The sequence below is a fragment of the Toxotes jaculatrix genome, chromosome 2 (assembly GCF_017976425.1).
Source record: "Toxotes jaculatrix isolate fToxJac2 chromosome 2, fToxJac2.pri, whole genome shotgun sequence".
NCBI classification, from domain to species: Eukaryota; Metazoa; Chordata; class Actinopteri; family Toxotidae; genus Toxotes; species Toxotes jaculatrix.
This window is the reverse complement of record NC_054395.1, coordinates 24726228-24751839: the sequence shown is the minus strand read 5'-3', so window position 1 is coordinate 24751839 and position 25612 is coordinate 24726228. Positions and strand designations below refer to the sequence as shown.

Here is a 25612-nt window from a genome sequence, read left to right as displayed (position 1 = left end):
CTCGCACCGGCTCCGCTACTCACACAGCAATTAGCTCTGGTAAATTAGACTGGTTACAACATATAGGAGCTCACAGACAAAATCACAGGACGGAGAGTTGCACTTTGTTCCAAGTTACTGGTGGCAGCTCAGCGAACAGCCCAGTCTTTATGCGTGCGTGACGATTTTTCTTTAGTACACCCTTTATCTTGTGTTGTTGCAAACTGTTCACTGCACACCACAGGTTTAATTATTCGACAGCTGTACCGCCTCTGACCCCCCGACTGTGCACTGCTAGTGACGGACACAAAATAGTGTAATAGTCGCCAGCGCATTACTCAGTGTTCGTGTCAAGTGTCGACTGGAACGTAAAGAAAATCTCACTCTTCAAAGTCTCAGCGGCTGTATGTTAAATAAATCTGCCCCCTTTCTGTTTCCAGCAGGTGTTGCTTCTGTTTTGGTCTGGCTAAAATTCAAACCATGCTGCCACCACGGTGCAGCAGTGCATCATATGGTGCACGTCATTTGACGCCCCTAGCGCACATCAGACATGCTGTGGTATGTCAAGTCTATAGGATTATGCAGTATATACAGCACAATATGTAGCATGCAAAGTGAAAATGGAGTTCTTCCCTGCATTCAACAGCCTTTGTGCGTTGTATTTCACTTGATTCGTTACCTGAAAAGCCAGGAAATATCTTCCTTTAATATTATTTTTATAAAGCTGGGACTTTTGGTCTCAGAGGTCTGGGTATTTTTATACTGTAACAGTATGTTTCTCGTTGTCCACTATTACAGCTACGTGACCAGAAGAAGAACATGTGCTGGACACTGGAGAAGAGAATTGCGCAGGATCCAGTAGCTGTGATGTGCTAATTGAGGGAGTGACTCTAAAGAAAAATGACTACTTTTCTGGAGCATTGACCAGCACTGTTGCTGGAAAATAGGACAGTGGCACGCAGCGAGGAATTCTGTTGGGGGGGCCATGCTTCTGTGTGCGCCAATTTGTGCCTCGATGATATAGCAAACAGCAGAAATAAAGTTGAATTTTCAACTAACATCTGCTGCCACTCTCGAGTAAAAGTTCTGCTTTAGATATATTTTTATTTTTATTTTTTATACATGCTTTAGGACTGGATTGGAGAACAGCTGGCTCTTGTAATAACTCTGCAAGCCATGTTTACCGTAGAAGAGCCAGCTAATACTCCTGCCATATCACACCCCGATGTCCCAGGCTGTTTCTTGGAGGGACACCTGCCGTAGGAGGGGAACCTGGGTAGGGCTGAAGCTGGTCAAACACATGGAAAACAACACAGCTTAGTGTGACAGCCAAAAGGACCTGTCAGTAAAAGGTAAACCTGTCCCAAAACACAGGGGAAATTGGCAGCTACGAGTCTATCCTGTTGTTGAAGCAGAAAAACATATACATGGACGGCCGCCACTTGGCTCCAATGGGCTCAGTGTGTACGCCAGCAACAGAAGATGTGAGTAAGAAACGCTAGCCCTGCCTTTTATGTAAGAAACAGCATCCACAAGGGCAGAATCACCTCCCGATCCCTGTCTGTACAGGTTTACGTGTATTCTGTGCGTACGGACAAAAGACCCTACATACTAATATGACTGTATTAATGCAAGTTGCCTGATTAAACCTTGGGTAAAGACAGGGCTGTAAGAAACTGGGAAATAAGTAACAGTCCAAAAGGGTGGAAGTGCACAGTCCCAACAGGTTATCAGACCGCTGCAGGACCAGAGATGACACCGAGCCGGCTAGGTGAAGGAAGAGGCCATTTTCTTGGAGTGACAAATATCTGGAGGAGTACAAACAGAGAGCAGAGCTCCTGTTGGGAGAATGCCTGAGCTTTGTCTTTGTCATGCTGTGTGACACAGACTCACAGCACCACTCCCTGAGGTGTGTGGTTATGTGTACACGTGCGTGAATTGAGCACATGTCTGTGTTTATGTGTGTGTATGTGCACACACACACACACACACACACACACACACACACAAAGGGGAGACCACACTCACATTTCTACCTTGACTCGACTATATAGCTCAGCTCCTGTGCTTCTGGCATCAGTGCTTGTGGCTAAACATGTGAAAGAGACCAGAACCCAAACTTCAGCACAACTAAAAGCATAGGAAGTGAAGGAGTTTGGGGCTGAGACTTGCCTAGTCTCATATATGGGACTGCTGATAAATCAGCCAGGGTGCCAACATTGCACTGCCACCACCTCAGGTAGAGCAAGATTGAGCCTGGGTGAGCCAAGGATGGATACAACTGGCCCTTTTATGGCAGCGGCTGGTATGGGGAGTGACTTGGAGTGAGGTGAGGGAATGCTAGCTCCACAGTACTGCTTTGAGCCAGCAAGATTAATGTAGGCTCTCTGGAGCAAAGGCAACATCCAGAGCCTTAATAAGGTACAAACAATCGGTTCCACTCCACTGGCTTCCCAGGGAAAACTATTGTTGTGCCGCATTGTTTCTTGGTGAGGCTCCTTGGAGACAAGGGCCAACTGCAGCATGTGGCTGTCTCCATTACAGCCTGGGGAGAGCTCACTGTAGACCCGTGTTTGTCTGTGTCAGGGTGAAGGTTGGCTCTCGCCCACCCCACCCCACAACCACCCGCTCCCCGCCTCTTTCCCCCGTTCACACCCTCGAAATAAAACCAAACTCTTGTCAGCCCACTCACCTCAACTCCCTGCACTTTCAACTTCATGTGATCCTCCCGTGTGGTCTTCCCGTCTTTCCTCTTCTTCCAGCAGTAGCCATCCTTCCTGTACTTCACCTTCTTCCTATTGTACAATATCATCGACCCATTCTGCGGCCTGGATCCGTGGAGACAGAACAGAGAGAGGGAGAGCAAAAGAGAGAAGGAAGATGAGATGAGATGAGAAGAATTTTTAGGCAAAGCTACAGCACAGCTCGGGGACTCATTTTAGAGATGTACAAAGAGGCCCGACACAAGTCTGCGCCTGGCAGAAAATGCACCAGTGACTTAGATGACAAGACTTCTTTATGGTGTTTTTCAGCATTGGTATGCACAGTTTGACAATGAACAAAGCACCCTTCAGCATACATTTCTCCCAATGAGAAGTGTGTGTGCTGCAAGCAGCTAAAGTGACACTCCTTCACACGGAGTAAATTACATAAAGGCCAGTGTGTAAGGCAAGCAGTGTGTGCGTGCGTGCGTGTGGTTGGTGGGGGGGTGGGGTGGGGGTTTCTTAATTCCTTGTCTCTCATTCATCCAACTTAAATGAGTAGTGGTGTTGGAAGTCCCTAGGGGGGGAAGAGACGATCCTCCCTCACACTCCATTCATAATTCATTCTCCCTCCACCAGACCACAGCCTGTAGGCTCATAATGATATAATGTAAGTATTTGATGATAATCTGCCTTTCCACTTCGATTTGTAACAGAGGCATTTGGCGCTCAGTGTTAAACATTAACAGAAAGTGTAGCATTAAACATTTATGACTTACTCAACAATTAGCGAGCAATTGAAAATAGTTTTGTGCGCGCGTATTTGTATTTGTGTGTATTGCGGAGTGGCTATCCATCACCAGTATGAATCCATACATAAGCCACACTGCACATCCGCTTCCCATGCACATAACCAACACACACACACACACATAACACACAGCTGCTATGATTTGGAGCTCTCCCAAATGAGAACAGGTTTGCCTCAGTGTTTGGTGCCTTGCAGAAAATGAGTGGGAAAGCCACCTGCCCAAGCTGTTGAGGAGGCAGTGTAACTGTTGAGGGCGGCTTAACCATCCAGTCAGCTGGTGAACCTTGTTAGCCTTGTGCCCGCTGCTCATATGCATCGGCACAACAAACACAATGACACAAACATATAAAACTAGAAGGAGAAAAGGCTTGAAAAACTCTCATCAAAGCAAAGAACAAAAGCTGGGTTGATTTGCGTCTTCAACAACAATATCCAAAATAAGAAAACCCAACAGTTGTTTTGCATTGTTTTGTTGTTTATTGTTATTTTTTTTTTTTTCACAAGGTTTATTTATAACGCTGCATGCATCATTTTGCAGGGCTGCCTTTGGGGGCCAGGGCGCGTGTTTATCTTGGTATCACTCATCAATCATTTTCCCAGCCGGATCTCAGGGGCCAGTGGAGAGGGAGGAGAAGGGGGAGGTGGGGTCCCTGCAGTCCCCCCTCTGTGGCCCCTGACAGCACCTTCTAATGAGAGACGCCACTCACACACTGACGTGCTCACTCCTTGCTGATCTCCCTTCTTCCCTTTCCTCCTCCCTTCCTCTCTCCACAGCCCTCTCTTCTTGCCGTCAGTCAACACAAGCTGTGCACCAGGGAACGTCTTTGTCTCCTCCCTCGCTCCGGCTCCTCTTCTGCTTTCTCTCTCCCTCTCGTTTCATCTGTCTCTGGATCCCTCACCTCCACTCTCCCACACCTCCCTCTCTCCTGCTGTCTTCCCCTCGCTCACTGTCCTCTCTTGTTTCGCACTCAGCATACTTTGCAGAAAACAACTATTAAACAGACATTTTTATTGGTCAATCTGAGAAGTGGAACTGCTCAATGTCTGTATGGGATATACACAAAGTATAAATTGTGTTCTAGTTTACAACATCCGTAATGTCACCCATCGTGGAGGCGTGATCATAAATAGCACTCATGAACTAAGAACTTTGCAGATTGCTGCAATCTCAGCGTGTACTTCTGCAGATTTGCATCCCAAATGTCATTTGAAGGACACTCATTGGACATGCCTACATTAGCACTCAAACACCGGAATGGCCCTCTCCAGCAGCGTGATCCTATTATTTGTTTCGATATCATTCTGGGTTTTGTCCTTCAAAAGATACAAGGAGTGTGTGTGCCTCTTAAAATGTAGCCCTGCGTGAGACAAAAAGATGGGCGCGGATGAGATAAGGCAGAAAATCAAATGACACAGGGCTATCTGATCTTCTCCAGAGCACTGGAAATTGGGGTGAGGCTTCGGTGTCAGAGGCTCCACGCCGTATTTATCGGCTTGGCGCAAAAACTTATTCGCTCAGCTATTTTTGAGGGACCGTTAGGTAGATGCTATTTTCAATTCAAGCCACTTTGGACCCAGAGGAGCGAGCCTAGGCACCCACTCTGAAGTAGGTCTGAGGCACAGACCAGTCTAAAATGCATGCTTAGGTAGTATAATGTGTCTCCTCTGCCCTCCTACTGTCTCTCTCGCTCTTCCTCCCACTCATGTCCTACCACTGTATACTTAGGCGTTTCAATTAATCTTATCAGAATTATACATATTTATACATGAGGGGAAAAAGCTAACTGCTCTGTTATCAAAGAAGCATGACAGGAGGCCCTCTGTCTCAGATGCCTAAATGTGGCAGATTAATATGGAAATACAGGCTTCTGACAAAGTGCACACATGCTCCACAGCCGCCTCTCTCCCCTCTTTGGAGTTTGCAGCGATAATAAGCTTTACCCTCAGGGTGGTGTTAGGCCTTGTCCAGTCCTTTAGGAATCATTCATTTACCCAGGTAATGGCATTCGCTCAATCAGATTTGTTCATTTGAAAAAGTCAGGGGAGGGTGGTGGGGTTTATGAGGCTGGTGACGTGTTCAGCATGGGTAACAAAGCCAAAGCAAGGGAGCCCTGGCCCACAGACAGGCAAACCACCGCTCACAGGCTCAGCCTCACTGTCTAAAGGCCTATAGGCACTAACACAGACAGGAGGAGAAAAAAGCTGAAACAGACAGACAGCGAGAGACAAATCTGAGTGAGTGTTAGAGATTCTCCTGTTCCAACAGGGATCAGTGGGGAGAATCCACAGCTCTGGTGAATCATCCTAAAATCCTAAAAATGTTCTGCGAAAACACAGCGGTGGAACTTTGAAATGCTCTGACTTGAACAAACATTATATTTATGAGGAACACAAACAGGCTTATTGCGTAAGTACATACAAGTTTTTGGCAGCCGCTAGTAAAACAAAACAAAAAAAAAGAAGAAGATGAAATCAAACACAGCATATTCTCAATATATTACTTATAATACAGGAAATAAGCTATTACTGTATTACCACACTCAAAACTATTCAACTGTATCAAGTGTACTCAAGTGTAAGACAAGCATACAGCATTTTAATTGACATTCCAGCTTATAATGGTAAGAATTCTGTGTTGCTGGTTGTATTCTTATCAAAAGGGCTACAGAGAATGAATTATTTCAGTCTTGGTGAACCAGTGTAGCAGTAATCGTTGGGCTCTAGTCCCCCCCCCCCACCCTCCTCGCTCTGCCCTATTCCCCATGATGCCCTGGGTTTGATTAATACCGTACATGCTGTTTTTCTCCCCAGCAAGCTCAACTGGCAACTGGCGGTGCAGCCAGGAGGAGAGGAGAGGAGAGGAGAGGAGAGGGGAGGAGAGGAGAGGGGAGGAGAGGAGAGGAGAGGGGAGGAGTGGGGAGCAGGCAAGAGGACAGGAGTGGAGAGGAAAGGAGAGGAGAGGAAAGGGGAGGAGAGGGAAGGAGAGGTGAGCAGACGAGAGGAGAGGAGACGAAAGGAGAGGAGACGAAAGGAGAGGAGAGGAGAGGAGAGGAGACGAGAGGAGAGGAGAGGAGAGGAGAGGAGAGGAGAGGAGAGGAGAGGAGGGCCAGCTTTGAAGATCGGAGGCTGAGCTGGTTGGGGCCTGAAGTGGCTCAGGAGGGAGGCAACACCTGCTGTTCTCAATTACCCATCAGAGCCTTCAGCCATCATAGCCTTTACCCCACTGTGTCAACAACCACACTCACACCTACTACTCATCCAAACACATGCACACACACACACACACACACACATTCACACACCTCAAGTTTGTGTCACACACACTGACCCTATTAAGTATAAATATGAGGCACAAATATGCCCCTGGGCACTCACACACAAGCATCACACACATGTACACATACACACCAAGTTTCTAGTAACCCTGTTGCTCCATCTAGGGATAACATTAATAGCAAGAAGAGTGACAGAACATCAATAACACACTGATGCTGGTCATTACTGGTTCTGTCAATCACAGGTAAAACATAGGTCACATGTGTTAAAACACATATGCACGCGAACACACACACACACACATCTGGAGCTGTTGACACTGTGCAGAGGTGTTTCTATGTGTAATGTAATTATACTTCAAGCGACGGCACTCTATTAGATGGCACACCATCTTTGAGCTGGATGTGTGAGCAGAAAGGTGCTGGCTCCGCATTGGGAGCTCCATATCTGAACGCATCACGTGCAATTGATGACTCGCAGATAAGCCGCTCCCTTCAACCCTGCCAAAGCATGCATCAGGAAGTGGGGCGTTCGCTAAAACTACTTTAAATGTAAATCTGCCAGGGCCTCAGGATTGAGATTCATCGTCTGCACTGCTCTGAACCCCTCCAACTCCCCCGCGAGTGTTCGTATGTCGAGACGCCACAGGTCGCGCTCCTCTGTGACTGCCAATGAGGCCTCGGTGCTTGGTCACTGTGATGCCCACAGTTCTTTCTACTCTAGTCCTGAGTAGCCACAGCCCTCAACCAAGAATACTTAATTAGATATGGTAATTAAGGGAGTAAGGGACATTGTGTGGCGGGTCAGTCAGCTGGATCAAGTTACGCAACATCTTTTAAATCATATTGCATCATCTCTTTCTCCCTAACATGCTAGCATTTTTTTCTCTTCTCTAAACTGTGTATTAAACCTGAAATGCCACGGTCATCTTTAAAAAAAAAAAAAACTAACAAAAATTAAGAAAGAAAACGGTCCCAGTAACAGACACGAATTAGACTGAAGTGAATCATAAAGTTAAGTTTGCCAAACATGGATTCATGTGTCTCCAAGGCTGTGCAGATGGAGCACAATGTTTGTTTATCCAATGTGTTCAACTAAATACAACAGTAATGATTAGAGGGTAGCTGGGCCCCTGGAGTTGTAATTCAGGATAGGGAGACAGATCGTGTGCCTCCCCTCTTTTTCTCTATCTATACTGCTGGTGATTGCCACAGAACTCAGGGCCCGGCCCACTGCCTTCCAGCACAAAACAGATGTTCCCCCCGCACTTATCTCAATGAAAAAATCACAGACAATTTACAAAGAATATAAATTACGGTTGTAGCTACACATCAGTGTCTCTGTCCCTATAAGACCTTGTAAAGAGGATAAGGGTGAAATGGTGTGGGAGGGTGGGTGGATTGTTGGGGGGACAACATAAGGCGGATGGAAGCAGTAGGGGAGGAGGGTGGTGTTGCTCTTATCTGGTCCACAGCAGCCCGGCAGAATGAGAGGGAGGCTGGTGACTGGCGGTGATGCTGCGCTGATAGCGCTAAGCCGGTTTCATGCACATTTCAGGGAGGCTGCCATCACTACTCAGACTTAAAACTCTCAGCCCCCGCCAGTGGATGAGGTTGGGACATTATTTACAAATAGCCATGTCGTACACTGGTTATACTGCTCCATTCCCTGTGTCAACACATACACACACAGCAGTAAGGGCTAATGTGCAGCTTTGATGTACAGCTTAGGTGACACGGAATTTGAATTTCAGTGCTTGTAAGGTTTTGGCTGTCAAGACATTTCTTATTCATTTGAAATACACTCTGTCGCTGCATGTGTGTATTAGAGCCCATATAATATGTTTAACTGGGTTGAAATGTTGATGACTTTCAACTGCCTGCTCAAAAGACTTCCACATCATATTTGTGGTGAATGCTATTTTCAGCCTTTAGTCAGTATGCATATGTTTGCTTGGAAATAGCGACTACAGAGACGATGATTCATACCTCACATCCTCCCCGCTAATCTTCACAAATCATTCGCAGTGTGTCTCAGTACGTTGTAAATAAAGGTGCTATCAGAATGAAGCTCCTCCATAGCCCAGGTCCTGCTGACAACTACATGCTGTGTGCATCGTGCATGTGTAGACTTAAGTCCTGTAGCACTGCTTTATTATGACACATTGTAAAGAGGATGCGTTTGTACTTTCAATAATGCATGGGCAGCAGGGTATTACATACAGTCTTATTTTATGTCATGGGGTAGAACTGCTGTTTTAGCAGCTTACATTCTCCCATGGTAAGAAAATACTAATGCAATTAAATCTTAGTCGAACTAGAGTGCAGCAAGAAAAGGTCAGGTTTTCATTATTAGTAACTACAAGCTTGCTTTCTATTAAAACGTGTTTTCAGAGCAGAGGATGAGAGATTTTTTTTATTTCTCTTTACTTGTTTCCTGTCAGTGTTACATTCAACAAGTGACATGGACTTGTGTCACTGACAGTCTTCAAGATTAAAGTGTAAAAGGGAGAATGGAAATAAAAGGCAGGGCCAAGACAGAAGAAGAGAAGTAAAAGACAGGATCAAAACGTGAATTATAAAAACTGCAGCAAAAACTGTAAAACCTTGAAACCTTAAACCTGTCGGCACGAACAAAGGTTTATATGAATGTGCACTTTATTATTATTATTATTCAGAATAAAACCGCATATACTGTAAGGGAAAAATATTACACCCAAATTTTATAAAAGTGGGGCAGAAGATATGAAGATGACAGGAGGACACTGAGGTCCATCCAAAGTGAGGGCAGATGTCTGCCTCTCCAGAGACCAGGACAGAGACAGGATGGGGCAAGGACAGGCTCTTCTCCCCATCAAGCCTCATGCCAGACCGAGCTTATGGATCACCTGGACACGGTCCGCCTTGTCTCTCCTCTAGAGCAGTCAGTGCCACCACAGTGCCACTGACCTTCCCCTATTGATCCCCCAGTGACGGAGCACAGCTAGGGCCAGGTATTGAACCACTTATGATTAATTCACAAATCCTGCCTTGTCCACAAAAAAGGCAAAAGAACAAAGAACAAGCACAAGGAACAACTGAAAAGAGAGAAGGATAAAGAACCAGGGAGGTCAAAAAAAAAAAAAAAACAACTCCATTTTTAAAGTGAGACAGAACTACAGAGTTAGAAGTGCTGCTTTACAAGCTGACCAAGCTATAAAGCACATCTCAGAGTCCCTTCTGTCACAAAAAATGTCAGCACAGTGATAGAGGGCGGTGGGGTGGGGCTGAAAAGAGGGAGTGATGGAAAAAGGAGTGAGAAAAAGGGAGAGAGACAGACAGGAAAATGGAGAGAAATAAAAGAAGAAGCCATTCTTCCTCTCCCTTCTCCTATTCCTTGGTCCTATTTTAGTCATGAGGATAGACCAGCGAGGGCGAGAGGTTGAAATTGAGCTGTAACTCTATCTGTGTGCTGGAGCGAATCAGAAAGTCTATCCCACCTTTCACCTGGGAATCACAGCTCTCTCTGTGCCCTGTCTGGTCACCATACCAACCACAGCCAGGCATCATGGGATTAATTGGAGCCCAGGGCTCAGCGGCAGATCAGGGACAGATAGAGAGTGAGAAGGACGGACATCAGCCATGGTCAAGTGATGGTGGCCATGCAGATGAAATCGAATTTCAGGCATTGCTTTCAGGCATTGTAATGCTTGGATTGGATTCTAAGAATGAAGTTCACGGTACAACGCTGGCTTTCTTCTCTGATCCCTGTGTGTGTTGTGAGGATTTTAGACAAACACTGACACACTGTGATTCGCCCTTGTAAACACAACCCGCGCCAGAATGTTGAGTATACGGAGCATCAACAGAGGGGAGCCTACAGTGTCATGCATGGCCCTGAAAAATAAAAATGACAGGTGTAGATGAGTGAATTCTGTAAAGTTTCACAGCAGATTCAGTGGTTGAATTGTCTGATTTCTGTTTATAGTTTCCTTTTCAACATCTGACCAAGGACTACTGCAGCTTAATGAGCATCCTCCACAAGAAAGAAACAACATAAATATAATAACAACCTATTTATTTGAAAAAAGTAAAATTGTCTTTAGTTAAAATCTCAGATCCTCCGCATAAAAGGCTGAGCAGCAGTGTACTTTAAGTCAATAAGAATTTTAAGCCTGTATGAGTTACTTTTTTTTTTCCGCGACAGCTAAATCAAATAATAATACATGCTGTTTACTCCTGTTTCGTAGTTGGCAATTAAAAGTAACATTCACTGGAAGTATTTTCATAAATGCCTGCAATTCTCTGTAATCGGTTAATTTATAGATCATCAAACCCAGCTTTGACTAGCCTTTGCACTGCCGCAGCAGAGCAGTGTGTGGGACAATCAGTGTGATCCAACTTTCTACAAAACAGATTAAAGCTGCTCAGCTGGCCAAAAGATCAGACTGTGGTGGTATTGGGAATCTTCCAGCTGCGAGTGTGTGCAGCTGTGTCAGTGCGGAGCACGGCATTCACAGAAAAGAGCATTCAGGCTCAGTGAGTCTACTGTACCCTGGTTAAACAAAGCGAAGAAAAAAATAAACAGACAAAAGAAAAACGTAATGCCTTACTCGGTTTTCTTACTGACAATTAAAAGTAGACCGGTTGTTTCTGTAGAAGCTGTCGATACTGTGAAGTTAAAATGCTGACCGCTGACCATAAAACACTGTTGTAAGCAGATCTGTTGCAGTTATCACGGCAGTGGATGCAGGAATGCCCATCCAGGCACGGCCTAATACACAGATAATCCTCATGGAACTGCACTGGACTGTGGTAGATTCAACTGAACACTGCTGAGCATGAAGCTCAGCGGTCGGGTTTCTGAGCGTGACAATATTTGTCACAGACAATATGGATATGCAAACAGAGGGTCTGGCTTAAGCAGGTTTCTCATGTTTTTTCAGTCAAAACAATCAATCACTCTTTGGCTAATTGCAGCTTTGTTTGTTTGTTTGTTTTTTGAGTATGTTTTAGGGGCTCATCGTACATTCCACGATGGCTACTACATTTAAAAATCATATTATTTCTGAGGCAGTTTGTTGATGTTAGTCTGAATAATCTGCAACCAACAGAAAAATGGAGGCAAAGAGGAGAAAAAAAAAGGATACAGGGAGATTGACTGATAGGAGAGATGAGAATGAGAGGGTGTAGGTAGGATATGATGTTATGGGTGAGGGTGTTAGTCAAGTGGTCCCACAGGCCCAGACGCTCTCTTACACTCTATTTCTCTGGGTAAGTTTGTATATGATGACCCCTGACCTTGGCCCCTGGCACATGTCTGGGATCACTCCGCTCTGTCTCTGATGCATCAGCTGGGGCCAGGACCTCATACACATACAAACACACACACACACACACACACACACACAGCGTGACTGAGCAAAGCAGAGGATAAGTCAGCTCGGCTTCTCCTGGTTTATACACACAGACACCGATAGGCTTCACCCAGACAATGACGATGATGGACTGTGTGTGTGCCGCTGTGTTTATCTACCGCCGTCCGTCTACAGACTGCAAGAGCCATCTACATGCGCACATGTACACACACATCTGAATATACTCATAAAGTAGTCAGCAAGGCACACCTCTAATCACGGCCACCTCTGCCTTCTCATTTTCCAAGTTCAGTGGCCCATGGAACTCCCACACACTAAATCACATCAGCACTCTCCTCCATAAATGATCCACACACAAGCATTCTCTCTTTCCTTTCTTCCATCCCTCCTTTTATTTTCTCAAAGAACATGAACTCAGACACACACACACACACACACATAGTTATACAGGCACACACAAGCGCTGCTGCTGGTATGATAGTAGGCACAGCGTAATAAATCCCACACAGCTTGGGGTGAACTAAACACAGATGCACCGAGCATCTAGGCATGCCTTCCAGAAACGTAAGAGGTGTAACCCTCCTATTCCAAAACCATAAAATGTTTATCCTCAGTCTGGCACTGAGCATTACTTTTACACACTTCTTGCAGACCTCCAAACTACAGCAGCACGCAGGCCTGTCGCACCGGCCTAGCTGATTGACTATTTCCCCCATATTTGACACATCAGTAAGTCTGCTCATCAGTCACCTCAGCAAGTAGGCAGTGAGAAATTAGAGGGGGGGGTGGAGGGTGGAGGAGGAGGGTCAAGGCAACAGTCACAGCATGGCAAAGAGTTTGCTTCTGGCTCTGTGCCGCATACAGGGCCTGGCAAAGAGAGACACGCTCTAGAATGAAATCTATGTTTTATTCATCAATGTGGTACGTACAGTTAGTAGTATAAACAACTTTACAAGCCATCAGTGGCTCATACTTCTTTCAAATGTCATATTCAGCAGGGTTTTCTTCGAACAAATGATGTGTGGTGGGGGGAAGGGGCTGAGGGAGATCCACTACTGTTGCCCTGAGACCACGCTGAATGTGTAAAGAATGTTATACAAAACTAAAACATGGCACTCATCCCTGTTCCTGCTCCGAGTCTGAGTGGTTCACATACACCCTCATTTTTGCATGTGACAGACTTGGATATAAGCAGAGCTTCTCTTAGTAAGAACCTATGATGTACATTAAAGACACTGTAGGGAAATTTCGGGGTGCATTACCGAATGTTTTTCAGTGTGTGAGTTTTTACTATGTATTTCTCAGAAAACTGGGTCAGCCCTAATAAAACACAGGATTGAGAGAGACAGTGGGTTTTATATACTTAGAGGGCCCTCCTCGATACAAACACGGTCTGCTCTGCATGGTTTTCTGAGGTCCCGCTGTACTGCTCTGTGAAAATTTTGGCGGACAATGAGTCACTGATCTGGACAGCGTTGGCACTGTGATGAACTACTTCTGGAAGCAATCATGTGAATTTACATCATTCCTTGACATTTAGCCTTACACTCCACACACTATCAGTGTGGGCTGTCTTGTCTGTGTTGGGTTTTTGACTGTGGCTGTATGAGTGTGTGTGTGTGTGTGTGTGTGTGCACATGGAATTAAATATCTTTCCCTGACATTTAGCCTTGCTGTCCACATGGCGCTCTGCAGGAAGAGGCATCGTGGGAATGCCAATCTTGAATGCCGCAACATATTATTATTTTTTTGTGTGTGTGTGTGTGTGTGTGTGTGTGTGTGTGTGTGTGTGTGTGTGAGTATATATCCATGTGTATCTGTTTTTGTGCAACCGTGTCAGAATTGGAATACACAGTTATTAAGGGGGGAGGCCTGCCACTCATGTGTCTCCAGAGGGTGAGGAGACCAGACACCATATAGCAGGGAAGGAAAAGGGAGAAGGCAGACTGAGGGGAGAAACAGAGAGAAGCACAACTAATGAAGGAGAGGAAGGGAGTGGTGAAAGTGTCAAGGCACCCATTGTATTGCTGGGCAGGAGCAGTAAAGACAAGCTAGTGGCCTCTGCAACTTTAAGATTGCTATTAAACTCTCGCCTTACTCGTGTTTATGGTTGGCTTTGTGTGTCAGAGGAGAAGGGGATCGTAAAGCTGGGCTTTGTCTGTCTGCCATCGATTTATTTCCTTCGTTAGGGTGATGACACTGCCTGCTTATGATGTCCTAGCACAGACTGTAATTACAGAGCACTTCTGTCTTTATTGATGTCACTTTGTTAGTTTAATTACGCTATATTGGGTTTTAGAGTCGCAGCAAGAGCAAAGCTATGATGTAGGGCAAAAATCATCAATGGAACATCCTCTTTTGAAGATGTCGGGGGCAGAGAGTTGGGAGATAATTATTTCATCGAGAGACATCTAAAATAGACCCTGTGCATCTCAACATCTACAAAGGCAAAGAAAAGGTAATCTGAAATTTAATGACTATTCCGTCTGTGTTATGAGCAAAGTCAGAGGGAGGAGGCTGCGAATGTGATGAGGGCCTTAATGGAAATGAAACACCTGGGTTCAACCTTGAGATCGCCTGTTTACGCGCCCAGTCCCCAGGTGCTGGGGTTGACTGTGAGTCGCACAGTATGAGAACCCATGGTGTGTTGGTTTTGTGTGTGTGAGAGCGCCAGTGTGTATATACAGTGTATATATGATGGGACTGGACCCATGGGGAAGCAGTGCCATGTGAAGGTGACCCTCGAGTGGAAGAGGAGGAGGGAGAGGCCACCTGCTTTCTGGCGGTGGCGTAATGAAGGTGACAGCCATCCACCTGTCTGAGAACACTCTCATTCCAGACCCCATCTGCCCACCCCTTTGGGATATCTCCTCCCCAGGGGACCTTGTGACCCTCCCTGTCGTCCACTTGGCCAGGCATCCTGTCCATCGTCCCTACGGCCAGCTGAAACTGCCACCACTCACCTCCGACCGAAGGCCATTCTGGGGCACTGAAATACAGTACAATACATAGGGGGCTCTGCAGTTTTACTGTGTTTCTCCTTTTCTTGTTTCAAAGTGATACAGGCCCCCAGGCCTTATGTGTCAGACTGCGATATAAGTCTCCTGGCTGGGCTAAGTCATCACAGGTAGCCAGCAGGGAAGGCCCTTATTTGCTCCCTTTTTTCCTGCTCGCCGATGTTCTCCAAACTGAAAACTCATCATGGTATTCTGTAGCACAGATAATCGCTGGCCAACAACAGAGCAATTTGGCAACTCAAACAATGGTCACATATAGTACACTGTCTATTTGTCACTTCTCTCTTTCTCTCTTTCTCTCTCTCTCTCTCTCCCTCTCCCTCCCTCTGTGCATGCAGCTGCCTGTGTTTCTTGCCATTGCACAGTGGAACACACACAGAATTACATTCTCTCGCCAACCAATCCACTCTGTGGACAGATCTCTTTATTTGAGCCAGTCTGTTTGACAGCAGTGAGGGCCCTTCCCTGTCTCCCATGGATGCAGACCTGTGGCCTGGACCTAGGGCTGTGTTTGCTCTTCCTCTGTGGGCTTCAACCACATAAGTGAACGGGGTCTGTGTGGAAAAGACCCACCAGACTTCTGACACGTCTTGTGATCTCCCACAGTCCTCCAGGGCTGGCAGGCCCACTGTACTCTACCTCTCTGTAGAGGATATTTTGCTGTGCTACCGAAGAGTGGCAAAATAAACTGACACTGACAGGCAGACAGAGAGTATGGAGGAGAGGTGGATGGCAAGAGTATAAAAGAAAGGGATTTGGGGTTTGGGGGGTGGTGGATGGGGTCGAGAGACAGGTGACACTTAAGATAAAGAAGAACATCAGATCTCTACTCTTGCAAAAAGTGTCTTACAAGAAAGATACTGACTTGGTAGAAAATTTGTTCCCACAGCAAGGCAAATCTAATTTAGGAAAGATTGCAAAGGTTTGTAATTAAGGCAAGTTGGGGCTTGAAGTAGCATCTACGAGCTGTATTTCTCTCCTCTCAGGCTATCAGAGCTCTCTGCGTGTTCTGCATGATTGCCTGTTGATTCACAGCACATTGGCGTTGCCCCGGCTGCCTCCCTGGAAAAAGACACAATGATATTTCTCATGGCGGACGTCATGAGGCGAAGGTGATTAACTGCTCCGCTGCTCCTCTAGGTGAGTGGGGGGTCCTTTCTTGCAAAGCTTTTCTGAACTTTAAAAAGTTGAGAACGACAGGAGAGGACCTCCCAAAATATACAGTGGGTTCAGAAAGTATTCGAACCCCATCACTTTTTGCACACTTGTGTTGTATTGTGTGGTAGATTTAATTTTAAATGGATGGAAGGATTACCATTTTTTGCCCATCAATCTACACTCACTAAACCATAACCAAAAAGTAAAGACGTTTTTAGAAATCTTTCAAATGCATTAAATATCAAAAAACTGAAATCTCCCGTGCAGCAGAGTTTTCAGACCTTTAATTCAGTACAGTACAGCTTCAGTTCTTCTTGGGTAAGTCTGTACACAGTTTGCAAACCTGTGTTTGGGCAGGTGATCCCATTCTTCCTGGCAGATCCTCTCAAACTCGTTCAGACTGGATGGGTACCATCTGTGAACTGCCATCTTCAGGTCTCTCCACAGATGTTCTACAGGGTTTCAGTCTGGGCTTTAGCTGGGCCACTCAAGGACAGTCAGAGACTTGTCCTGAGGCCACTCAAGCATTGTCTTGGCTGTATGCTTGGGGTCGTGTGTGCTCTGAAACAGGTTTTCTGCCACCACTATGCTTCACTGTGGGGCTTGTTTTTGCCAGTTTTGGGGTGTGTGCCAGACATAGCGCATGAAATATTTCCCAAAGAGTTCCATTTTTATCTCATCAGACCAGAGAATCTTTTTCCCCATGCTCTCAGAGTCCTTTAAATGCTGTTTGGCAAAGTGCAAGGAGGCTGTCACATGCCTTTTACACAAAGTGGCTTCAATCTAGCCACTCCACCATCAAGGCCTGATTGATGGATTGGTGCTGAGATGGTCATCCTTCCAGCAGGTTCTCCCATCTCTGCAGAGGACTTCTGAAGCTGGGTGAGAGTAACCATTGTTTAGATGACCACCCTGACCAAGGGTCTAGGATGAGTCCTAGTGCTTCCAAACTTCTTCCATTTCACAATTCCATTTAATTTCCTTTTCAGCATTACAAATGGACTCCAATCAAGTTCTAGACACATCTCAAGGATAATCAAAGCAAACACAATGTGCCTGACTGCAATTTGGAGTGGCCAAAGGGTCTTAATACTTTTTAAATAAGCAATTTCAGTTTTTAATTCAAAATTTTCTAAAATCATGTTTTCACTTTGTCCTTATGGGCTATTGTTGACTGATGTGCAAAACTACAATACAAATAAATGATTTTAAAAAACAGAAGACAACATGTGGTACACCAAAAAAGGACCGACGCGACAAAAATTTAAATTTCATCAAATATATAAAGTTTGGTTTTAAAATGTTGTTTGGTGGGTTCATCAAATGACCCATCGTTGGACCTGGTGGGCGAAAGTGGAGAGGCTGGTATTGAATAAGATGCTTGAAAAGGTGTAGCAAGCATCAGAGAGCAGGAAAAACCACACACAACCCACCACCCATCTAGGCTGTGCTTTGATGCCTAAAGTGTTATGCATCAGTGGTGATACTTCAGGCCATTAGCATGCTTCTGGCCATTAAACATGCCAAGGGGCAGACCTTATTATTGAACACACACTTATGTTCTCACATATGTATAAGCATGTACTCACATACATCAACAAAATTACATACGCACACAGTATAGAGGATGCCTAGACCAGATTTGTGTATAAAAGAAACCCTATTCAAGTCAGGCAACTCATAACCCAATACATATTTCTGGGGACTCCTATAACTACCATTGTTATCTGGCCTCCTCTACTCTGTGAGACGCCAGTGGGAAATGGAATATTCTTTGCCATCCACAGGTGTTATTACATGGCTAAAATATTCCTTTCTATCACAGACAGTTGCTGCTTTGTACAAGAATGAGAGCTCTCACCAAACTCTAGCTTCATTAGAAAAACCAAAGTAGCAGCACATGGGGAACCTGCAACAGATGCCAGTATTGTATTGAGTTTTTGTTGCAGCTCAATCCGTCCATTACCATACATCTGTAGATCTACACTTGTGATTAAAAAAAAAAAGATAAACAAGCTACTCATAAATCTTTGCTTATCATAAAAAGCTAAACTGTCTCCCACAACAATAGCATTACTCTGCGCTACAGCCAAATGCAAGAGACGGTAATAGATAATAGCAGGGTTTACTATGGCAGGGCATGAGGCGCAGACAGGGAAAGGCACACTGATGGACAGAAAAAGGGAGAATGTGTAAATAAAGAGCAGTGGGAGTTGGGGAAAAAACGGTTAGAGGAGAAAAACAGAGTCTGAACAACAGAAAAGGAAGGTGTAAAGGGTGGTGAGAGGGTGAGAGGAGGAGGGTGACGACGAGGAGAGGGAAGGTTGGTCTCATTACTATTAGACCTTCTCTCTCCCTCCAGGCTTAGGTGACCCCAGCTCTCTAGCCCTCTGCCTTGCACACCACTAATCATTTGGTTTTAATCACCGGGATATTCTCCCCCTCTTTGCCCCTCCCCCACCTCTCTTCCCCTCTCTTCATGCCCTACTGTGCGCCCTAGCCTTTGCCAAGGTCCAGCTAATTTTATTCTAATTGGCCGTAGCCTGGGCTGGGACCGCTCTGCCTCATTGTCCTCATCCGTCCGTCCGTCCGTCCATCCTGTCTCTGTTCCACTCCCCGTCCTTTCTGTTCTTCCTCCGTCTCTCCCCCTCACTCTGTTGCTGTGCTTGTGTCTTCATCTCCTCCTCTCTCTGCCTCACGTTTCTTTCACCTCTAATTTTTCTCTTTACCCATATGCTGCCGCGGCCCCTCCCTCCCTCTGTCTGTCTTTCAAGCCACTCATTGACATCACAGTTGTGCGAGCACTTTCCAATTTCTGTTCTCCCTCTCCTTTTGACCTTACATTCCACTAGACAAAACAAACAGCCTTGACATCTGCCAGCAGAAAGTTTTGTGTGACTGCCTTGATCCACGCACAGTGGCATGAAAGAGAAATGTGAGGCTGTTCAATTAGGTAAACCTGATGGCTGAAGTCTGATGTTCTCCCTCTTTTTGATTTAGAACTGAGCGCACACAGACTGCGCGGCAAATGACAGTGGAAAAAATTAGCGCTCTGCACGAAGAACAAAGGCTGATAAGATGCACGCTGAATGTCTGGGGACTGATTTTGGTGACGTTCATTTAGCTGTTCTCACCAAAAGGCATGTCATTAATGCTAAAGTAAAATCATCTGAAGTCGTGAATTCAAAATATTCTAAAAAGGAAGGCTTCTTGTTAAGTATACACACTTGAAATATTTATAGCTGCTAGCTAATTGGCCTGTTGACAAAGCTTGGAACAGCGAAGCCAAATCTCACTGGTCATCATGGCTAACTTTACCTGTCGCTGCAAGCTAAAAAAAAAAAAAAAGGAGAGAGGCAGATGGAAATCCTGCATTACAATCACACACTACAAATCCTCTACTTTTCTTTTCTCCTCCGGATCAACAGCTCCAATAAATTTTCATTACACCTGTGTGAAGCGCTTCAAATAGAGCCACAGAAGCAGAAACTAATTACTTTCTAATTTATTGACTAATGGCCACAGCCCTGGGAGACAGCTGCAATTGTTCTAACAGTCCTGCTGCTCCGACTGCACTCAGGTCCACTTCAGATTCATAACCAAAATAATTTATCATTACAAGCACATTAAATTGAACCGTATAGACCATAACAGTGGTAATTTATATCATTTTGTTGTTAGGGATGCTTTTCCCTCCCCTGTCTTGAAAGCATGCAATCTCTGCGATGGGATTCGTCTCCAGCCAGTCGTTGTATGTGGCAGGTTCACTTTGTTCTTCAAAGGACTCTTTGTTTTGTGCCTCATTCACCATTTGTTGGAGCTTAAAGGAGAAAGAAGACAGAAAAGAACGTGTGGCCTATTTTGAATTTAGAAAAGCCTGAGCAGCGGTTTCTGTGTCACACATAACAAACATGATGGCTGAGGCAGACTCCTGTCACTGCCAGTATGTTATGTGTAAAGGGCATGATCAAAACATCAATATGAATTGCTGATAAGCTGGCTCTGTGCTGACTTGGGGTACACTTTCTGTCATGACTTAGGTTCCAGGATCCCTTCATCATCCAGGCAAACTGTAAAGCTGATAATATATTAATTTTCAGCAATTGCCTTTATCCCATAATGCATCTCTTTCTTGATGGGAACAGAACCTTCCAGGATGTCAATGTCACCATCAACAAGACGCAAATGGTCGCCCAGTGGTTTGAACAGCGTGCTAACAACATTAGCCATGTGTCAAGGCTTTCTTAATCACTACAGAGGATGCCAGTTGTGCATTGATGGGATATTCTAAAGCAAAGTATGAGATGGCACTTTCCACAGCCGTCATTAAGATGGAAGGCCCATATGATCATGCAAATTCATTATGTAAGCAGTGATTAGCGTTGACCTTGCCCTCTATGAGGTGAGTGGTCTGAAACAATGCCAGCAAAACCACTTAATGTCGACAGAGTAAGTGTGTAGCCAGGATATAGAATAGAAAAGAATACGTGCATTAAAATACTGACAAAAATAAACAGAATTTCCCTTTGAGCCTTATCCAGTCATCACAATGCACCCAGACAACGCAATGGAATTTCCAGCCTCTTTGTGGTGGTGTTTTTATTTTGCATTTTTGTTAACATGCAAGAAAAAGTATCCTTAAGGTTTAGCAGTTTAGCCAGATTTCATCAGAAAGACCCGCGGATCTACGGGAGGAATTCCAACCTCCCACGGCAACAACAACTGATCCAACCATGTTGATAGTACCAACATTGTATTGTTTTGTGTTACTAGAAGCTTAGTTGACGACGGTGCGGCCCTGAGGGAGGGTCTGAACAGTAGCAGTCTGTCTCTGTGGGAGGCAACCTCCATTCACACCTCCCTGAGCATTGACATGCCAACTGCTCGAAATTTCCATTTCTACCAGCTTTTTTTCAACCTTTTAAAAGCCACACAGACACACAGATGAATTGCACAAATTGCACAAATTCAACTGCAGTTTGCCACTGGTAACAACAATGATGTAGGTGACCTTTCGCCTGCAATTTCACCTGCAGTTTCTTGTGCTCATGCACCGTGTGCCTTTGTTACAGCCTGATAGTTGACATGAAAGTTTACGAAATAGGTCTCTGCGTGATATGGCCTGGCTGTAAATCTTCATTCACGGCTTCTATAAAAAGAACAACACAAGCTCGCGCAAGCTCAAGTGTCCATAGCAACAATATTTGTGAATCCCCGATGAGACTGATAAATGCAAGATCTAAAGTTCGCACCTCAAAGGGACGTGGTGCCAGATACTTATTTATGCTTTTATTTGATCACCAATCACACCCACAAACACAGACGCACACAAATTGAAAAAAAAAAAAAAAACACATATGAGCACACAAATACCACTCTACACACCCCATTCTCTCTTTTTCTCTCTCTCTCTCTCTGTCCTCCTCTTCAGACATTCAAGCTTTCACAGGCTGATCAATAGTATCCAGCAGGCCACAAATACAGAGAAGAGGGTGTGTGGATATGGGGGGGGGGGTCCCCTGGGAGAGACAATAAGGACATTGAGAATATAACAGAGACCAGAGAAACACAAACAGAGACACACACAAACACATAACACAACCCGTGCTATATTCCCTAGCCAAGTGGTGACGTCAGCCTGCTGTTTAAGACACAGCCCACCTAATGGACCATAGCCAAAGCACGATATGTGTGTTTGTGTGTGTGTGCAAGTACGAGTATGTGTGAAATAATGTTGGACTGAGAGAGTTTACCCGCTACAGCAGAGGCAGGGGAAGGACACACCACTACAGTGGAACACACACAAAGTCAAGCACAATAGCCATTAAATCAAAAGCAATCTCTCTGCTCCTGGCAATTCATACACAAAGAGCTCTCACACATGCGCATACTTGTACATACACGTACACAAAACTGACAAATACCACTATCCGCTATGCTGCAATACTATTAGGTTACTTTAAAAGTGTGGGAAAAAAAATAAGGGAGGAAATGAATGACATTCCAACAGTACATCCTCTCCAAACCTGAACAAAATGTGTCAGCAGTGGGAGTATAAAATCTCTGAATGAGAGTTTTTTGGCATAGGAGATATGGAGAGAAATCAATTTCAGGGCCAAGTATGGTGCCAAGGACGTCCAGAAGGGCATAGCTCTGTTGATCTGTTCATATCAATTTGCTCCCTCCTGCAGACGGAGAATGCCACAGTGTGCAGCGCTGCATCTTTAAGAAATATCGCCCTGATAACGGTGCCATAAAACACATCATTTTACAGTCAAACCATCTCTGTCTCAAATGCACTTGGAGCGGAAGCCATTTTCAAGCAACATAAAGTTTAACATGGCGCTACATCTGCCGAACCGCTAGCTTCCACGCTACATGGGACCGGGCGATTTAATTAGGGGACATGGGATGGCCGCAACGAGCCCCACCCTCTCGATCCCAACCTGATCCACCCTGAACCTAGGATCGTCTCTGGAAGAGCAGAGTGCACAGTGAATTACAGTATCCAGTGTGCACTCTGACAATAGCTGAAAGGTTTGTAACAACGGTATTATTAAACGCTAAGGTAAGTCACGCAGCTGTGACACAAAGCCCTTGCATGGATGTGATTATACAGATGAGCAGCTAGTTTGTATCAGCCCTCCTATTCTTATTTCTAAATGGTACAAAATATTAAGACTTATACCGCTTTACCCTCCATGATTATGTGACAATGTTAAACATCATGAATATTTTAAATATAGATATGCTCATTGCCCATAATGATTCTGTTATTATAACAGAATATTGCTACTGGATGCAAAACATATTAATATTGGAGTATTTGTGACGATTCAACTATCTTGTCTAAGTGGAATACATCATTTTATCCATCTTAAATAGACATTTTCTACATGAATACGTATTGAAAATGAACCCATGCAAAGGCTGGAGCAATTTTACAGCAAGGCACAGCCAAACAGCTTGAAAATAAAGTAGAGATTTAGAAGAGCTGCTTTGATTGTCATTAGTCGACTGAGAAGACTTTCCCCAGCAGAGATAACTTTTTGAACAATGTCTCCCTTGAAAAGTCATAAAGAAAATCTCTTTTAAAGTTTCCCCCGATTTCTAATGGAGCCTCCCTCCAGTGAGTATTTGAACCACCTGAGTGAGAAGCGACCAGATCACTAATGCACCCTAATTCAGAAAGTATAGATTACAGATTGTCAAGGGCAAAAGTTTGATTTTTGCCTTGACCACCTGAAAGTGGATCCCAATATAAATTTAAGGGATCAATGCTGATGGAAGGCTGAGAGTTGTGAGGGAACTTAGCACTTTCTATTGTGATTTACCATGCACAATTCGGATCACTTTGCTCGGTAGAACCTTGCTAAGAGCCAAATGATTAATGCACAGCCTACACAAAAAATGTTTCAGGTCTTTGCCGCCTGGTGAAAACACTGCTTTCATAACGCTCTGCCATTCAAGCATTTGAAAACCACTGGTTTGGTTAGATGCTCCATAAGGAGACTTTGGGCTCCCTAATGGCAATCCAGATATAAAGAGACGGCTTGATGGGTTGTGGGTGAGAGGGGATTGGCCAGACGGAGACACAAAGGCAAAAGTCCAATTAAAAATGTTGAGGCATTCAATTTGTTTGCCTTAATTACTTTGTGAATTTGTTAAAGCGTTTACTTCGAAAAATCCTGTCACTTTTTTTTCTGCTGCGATAATGGAGCTACAAAGAGGGAGGGGCGGCTGGTTGGGTTGAGTGCCTCTTAAATGGCTCACCCTCTGGTTCTAAACACAACGCTCAGTATGCCTGCTTGCCCGTCCCCGAGTCTCTTTTGCGGGGTGTGTTGGTAATGAGGCCCTCCTGTAGTGCGGCGCTCCACTCCTCTGTTGGTGCAGAAAAGCGCACCCCCGCCACGTCCTGACATTCTGACAGATAGGAGCCGCGGAAAGCATATGGGCAACGTGGCAATGCCTCCGACGCCCTCCAAACTGTCGGAGGGCTCAGGCATAATGAGCGGTAGAGAGATGAGCCCAAGTCCTACACATAGGAGACATTAGTCATCACATTTTTCCTCATCTGCCACAGATCAGCTAGAAAAGAAAAAAAAAAAAAAAACTTTTACCTCGTATAAAAGTCTAGAGATCCCATGAATTTGTGACTTTACAGAAGAAAGCAATGTAGTTTAGCATGGCAGAACCAGACAGGAAGTCTCTAAGAGAGTGCATATTTAGGATGACTGCCAGACATTGGTTTTATGAAACAATGCGAGTTCTTTCAGATACACAGAACAATTAAAATTTGCTGGTTGACTGGTTTAGTGGCTGGGCTTCATTTTACATGTGTCACAACATGGCGTGAAGAGGCAGAGACAATCAGGGTAGAGCCAGAGAGGGACGTATAACTGACTGAGTCAGGAGTGAGTGATGTTGGGTTGGGCCAGGAAGTGGCTGCACTCGCTGTCAACTGTCAATGGCGTTAGTGTCCAGAAGCTGAAGTCCACAGCGAGTAGACGTGATTTTAGATAAGGCGCCCATCCAAGCATGCCCTCGACATGGCCTCCCTCTGGCCCAGACTCCCTCCGCCAGTCTCCTTCCCTCCCTCTGTCTGGCCTGTTATCCCTGACCGTCTAGACACCTCCCAGCACGCGATCCTTCACCCCAGCCAACCCGGGCTGTTCTCTGCTCTTCTGCTTTCTCTCCACTCAACACTGCGTCACAACACTGGCTGGCTAGAGGGTTGTGAAGGGCTAATGAAAAGGACAGAACAATGCCAGGCAGTTCTCTCTCTTACTCTCATTCAAGTCATTCACTGGAAGGCTCAGAAAATGCTGCCCAAAATTGCATTTCAATCCTCCTGCAAGAGCAACTGAAATGATCACAAACCAAGGCTCAGCTCGTGTCTCAGGCAGTCTCGAGGGTTGACTGTAAGCGTGAACAATTGTAATGAGGCAGCCTGCACCAATCATTCTATGTTGTAGACACACCTCCGAAAAAAAACCCCAAAAATAACAAGCGAAAGTACTTCAGCCACGTTTTGTATGCAGAGGGGCAAATGAACGAGAACAATGAGCGAGCCAAAAGGCAATTACAGAGCGGATGGTTTCGGGTACCGACTGATCAGCTGGTGGCAGTGAAACCACCTGAGTGTCTGTATTCTGTACCATTGCTCCAGCTTTCAGTTAAAATACACTTGTGCGTGTGAGAGAAGCCACAGCGTGCAAGTCTAAATTTCCTGAAAGCTTTTGCTGTGCCTCTGTACCCCTATTGCCCAACAGATGGAGTATGGACACCATACATTCATACTGGCCTCAATGTA

The 25612-nt window shown here is 45.1% G+C and overlaps 1 protein-coding gene across 1 annotated transcript in view; it reads right to left on the bottom strand.

The window, feature by feature from the left end:
* Positions 1-25612, bottom strand: part of camta1a (calmodulin binding transcription activator 1a) — a 272181-nt gene that overhangs the window by 111564 nt on the left and 135005 nt on the right. The window contains exon 5 of the mRNA XM_041055551.1: positions 2672-2807. Coding sequence (XP_040911485.1) covers positions 2672-2807 — 136 coding nt within the window. The remainder of the gene's footprint in view (positions 1-2671; positions 2808-25612) is intronic.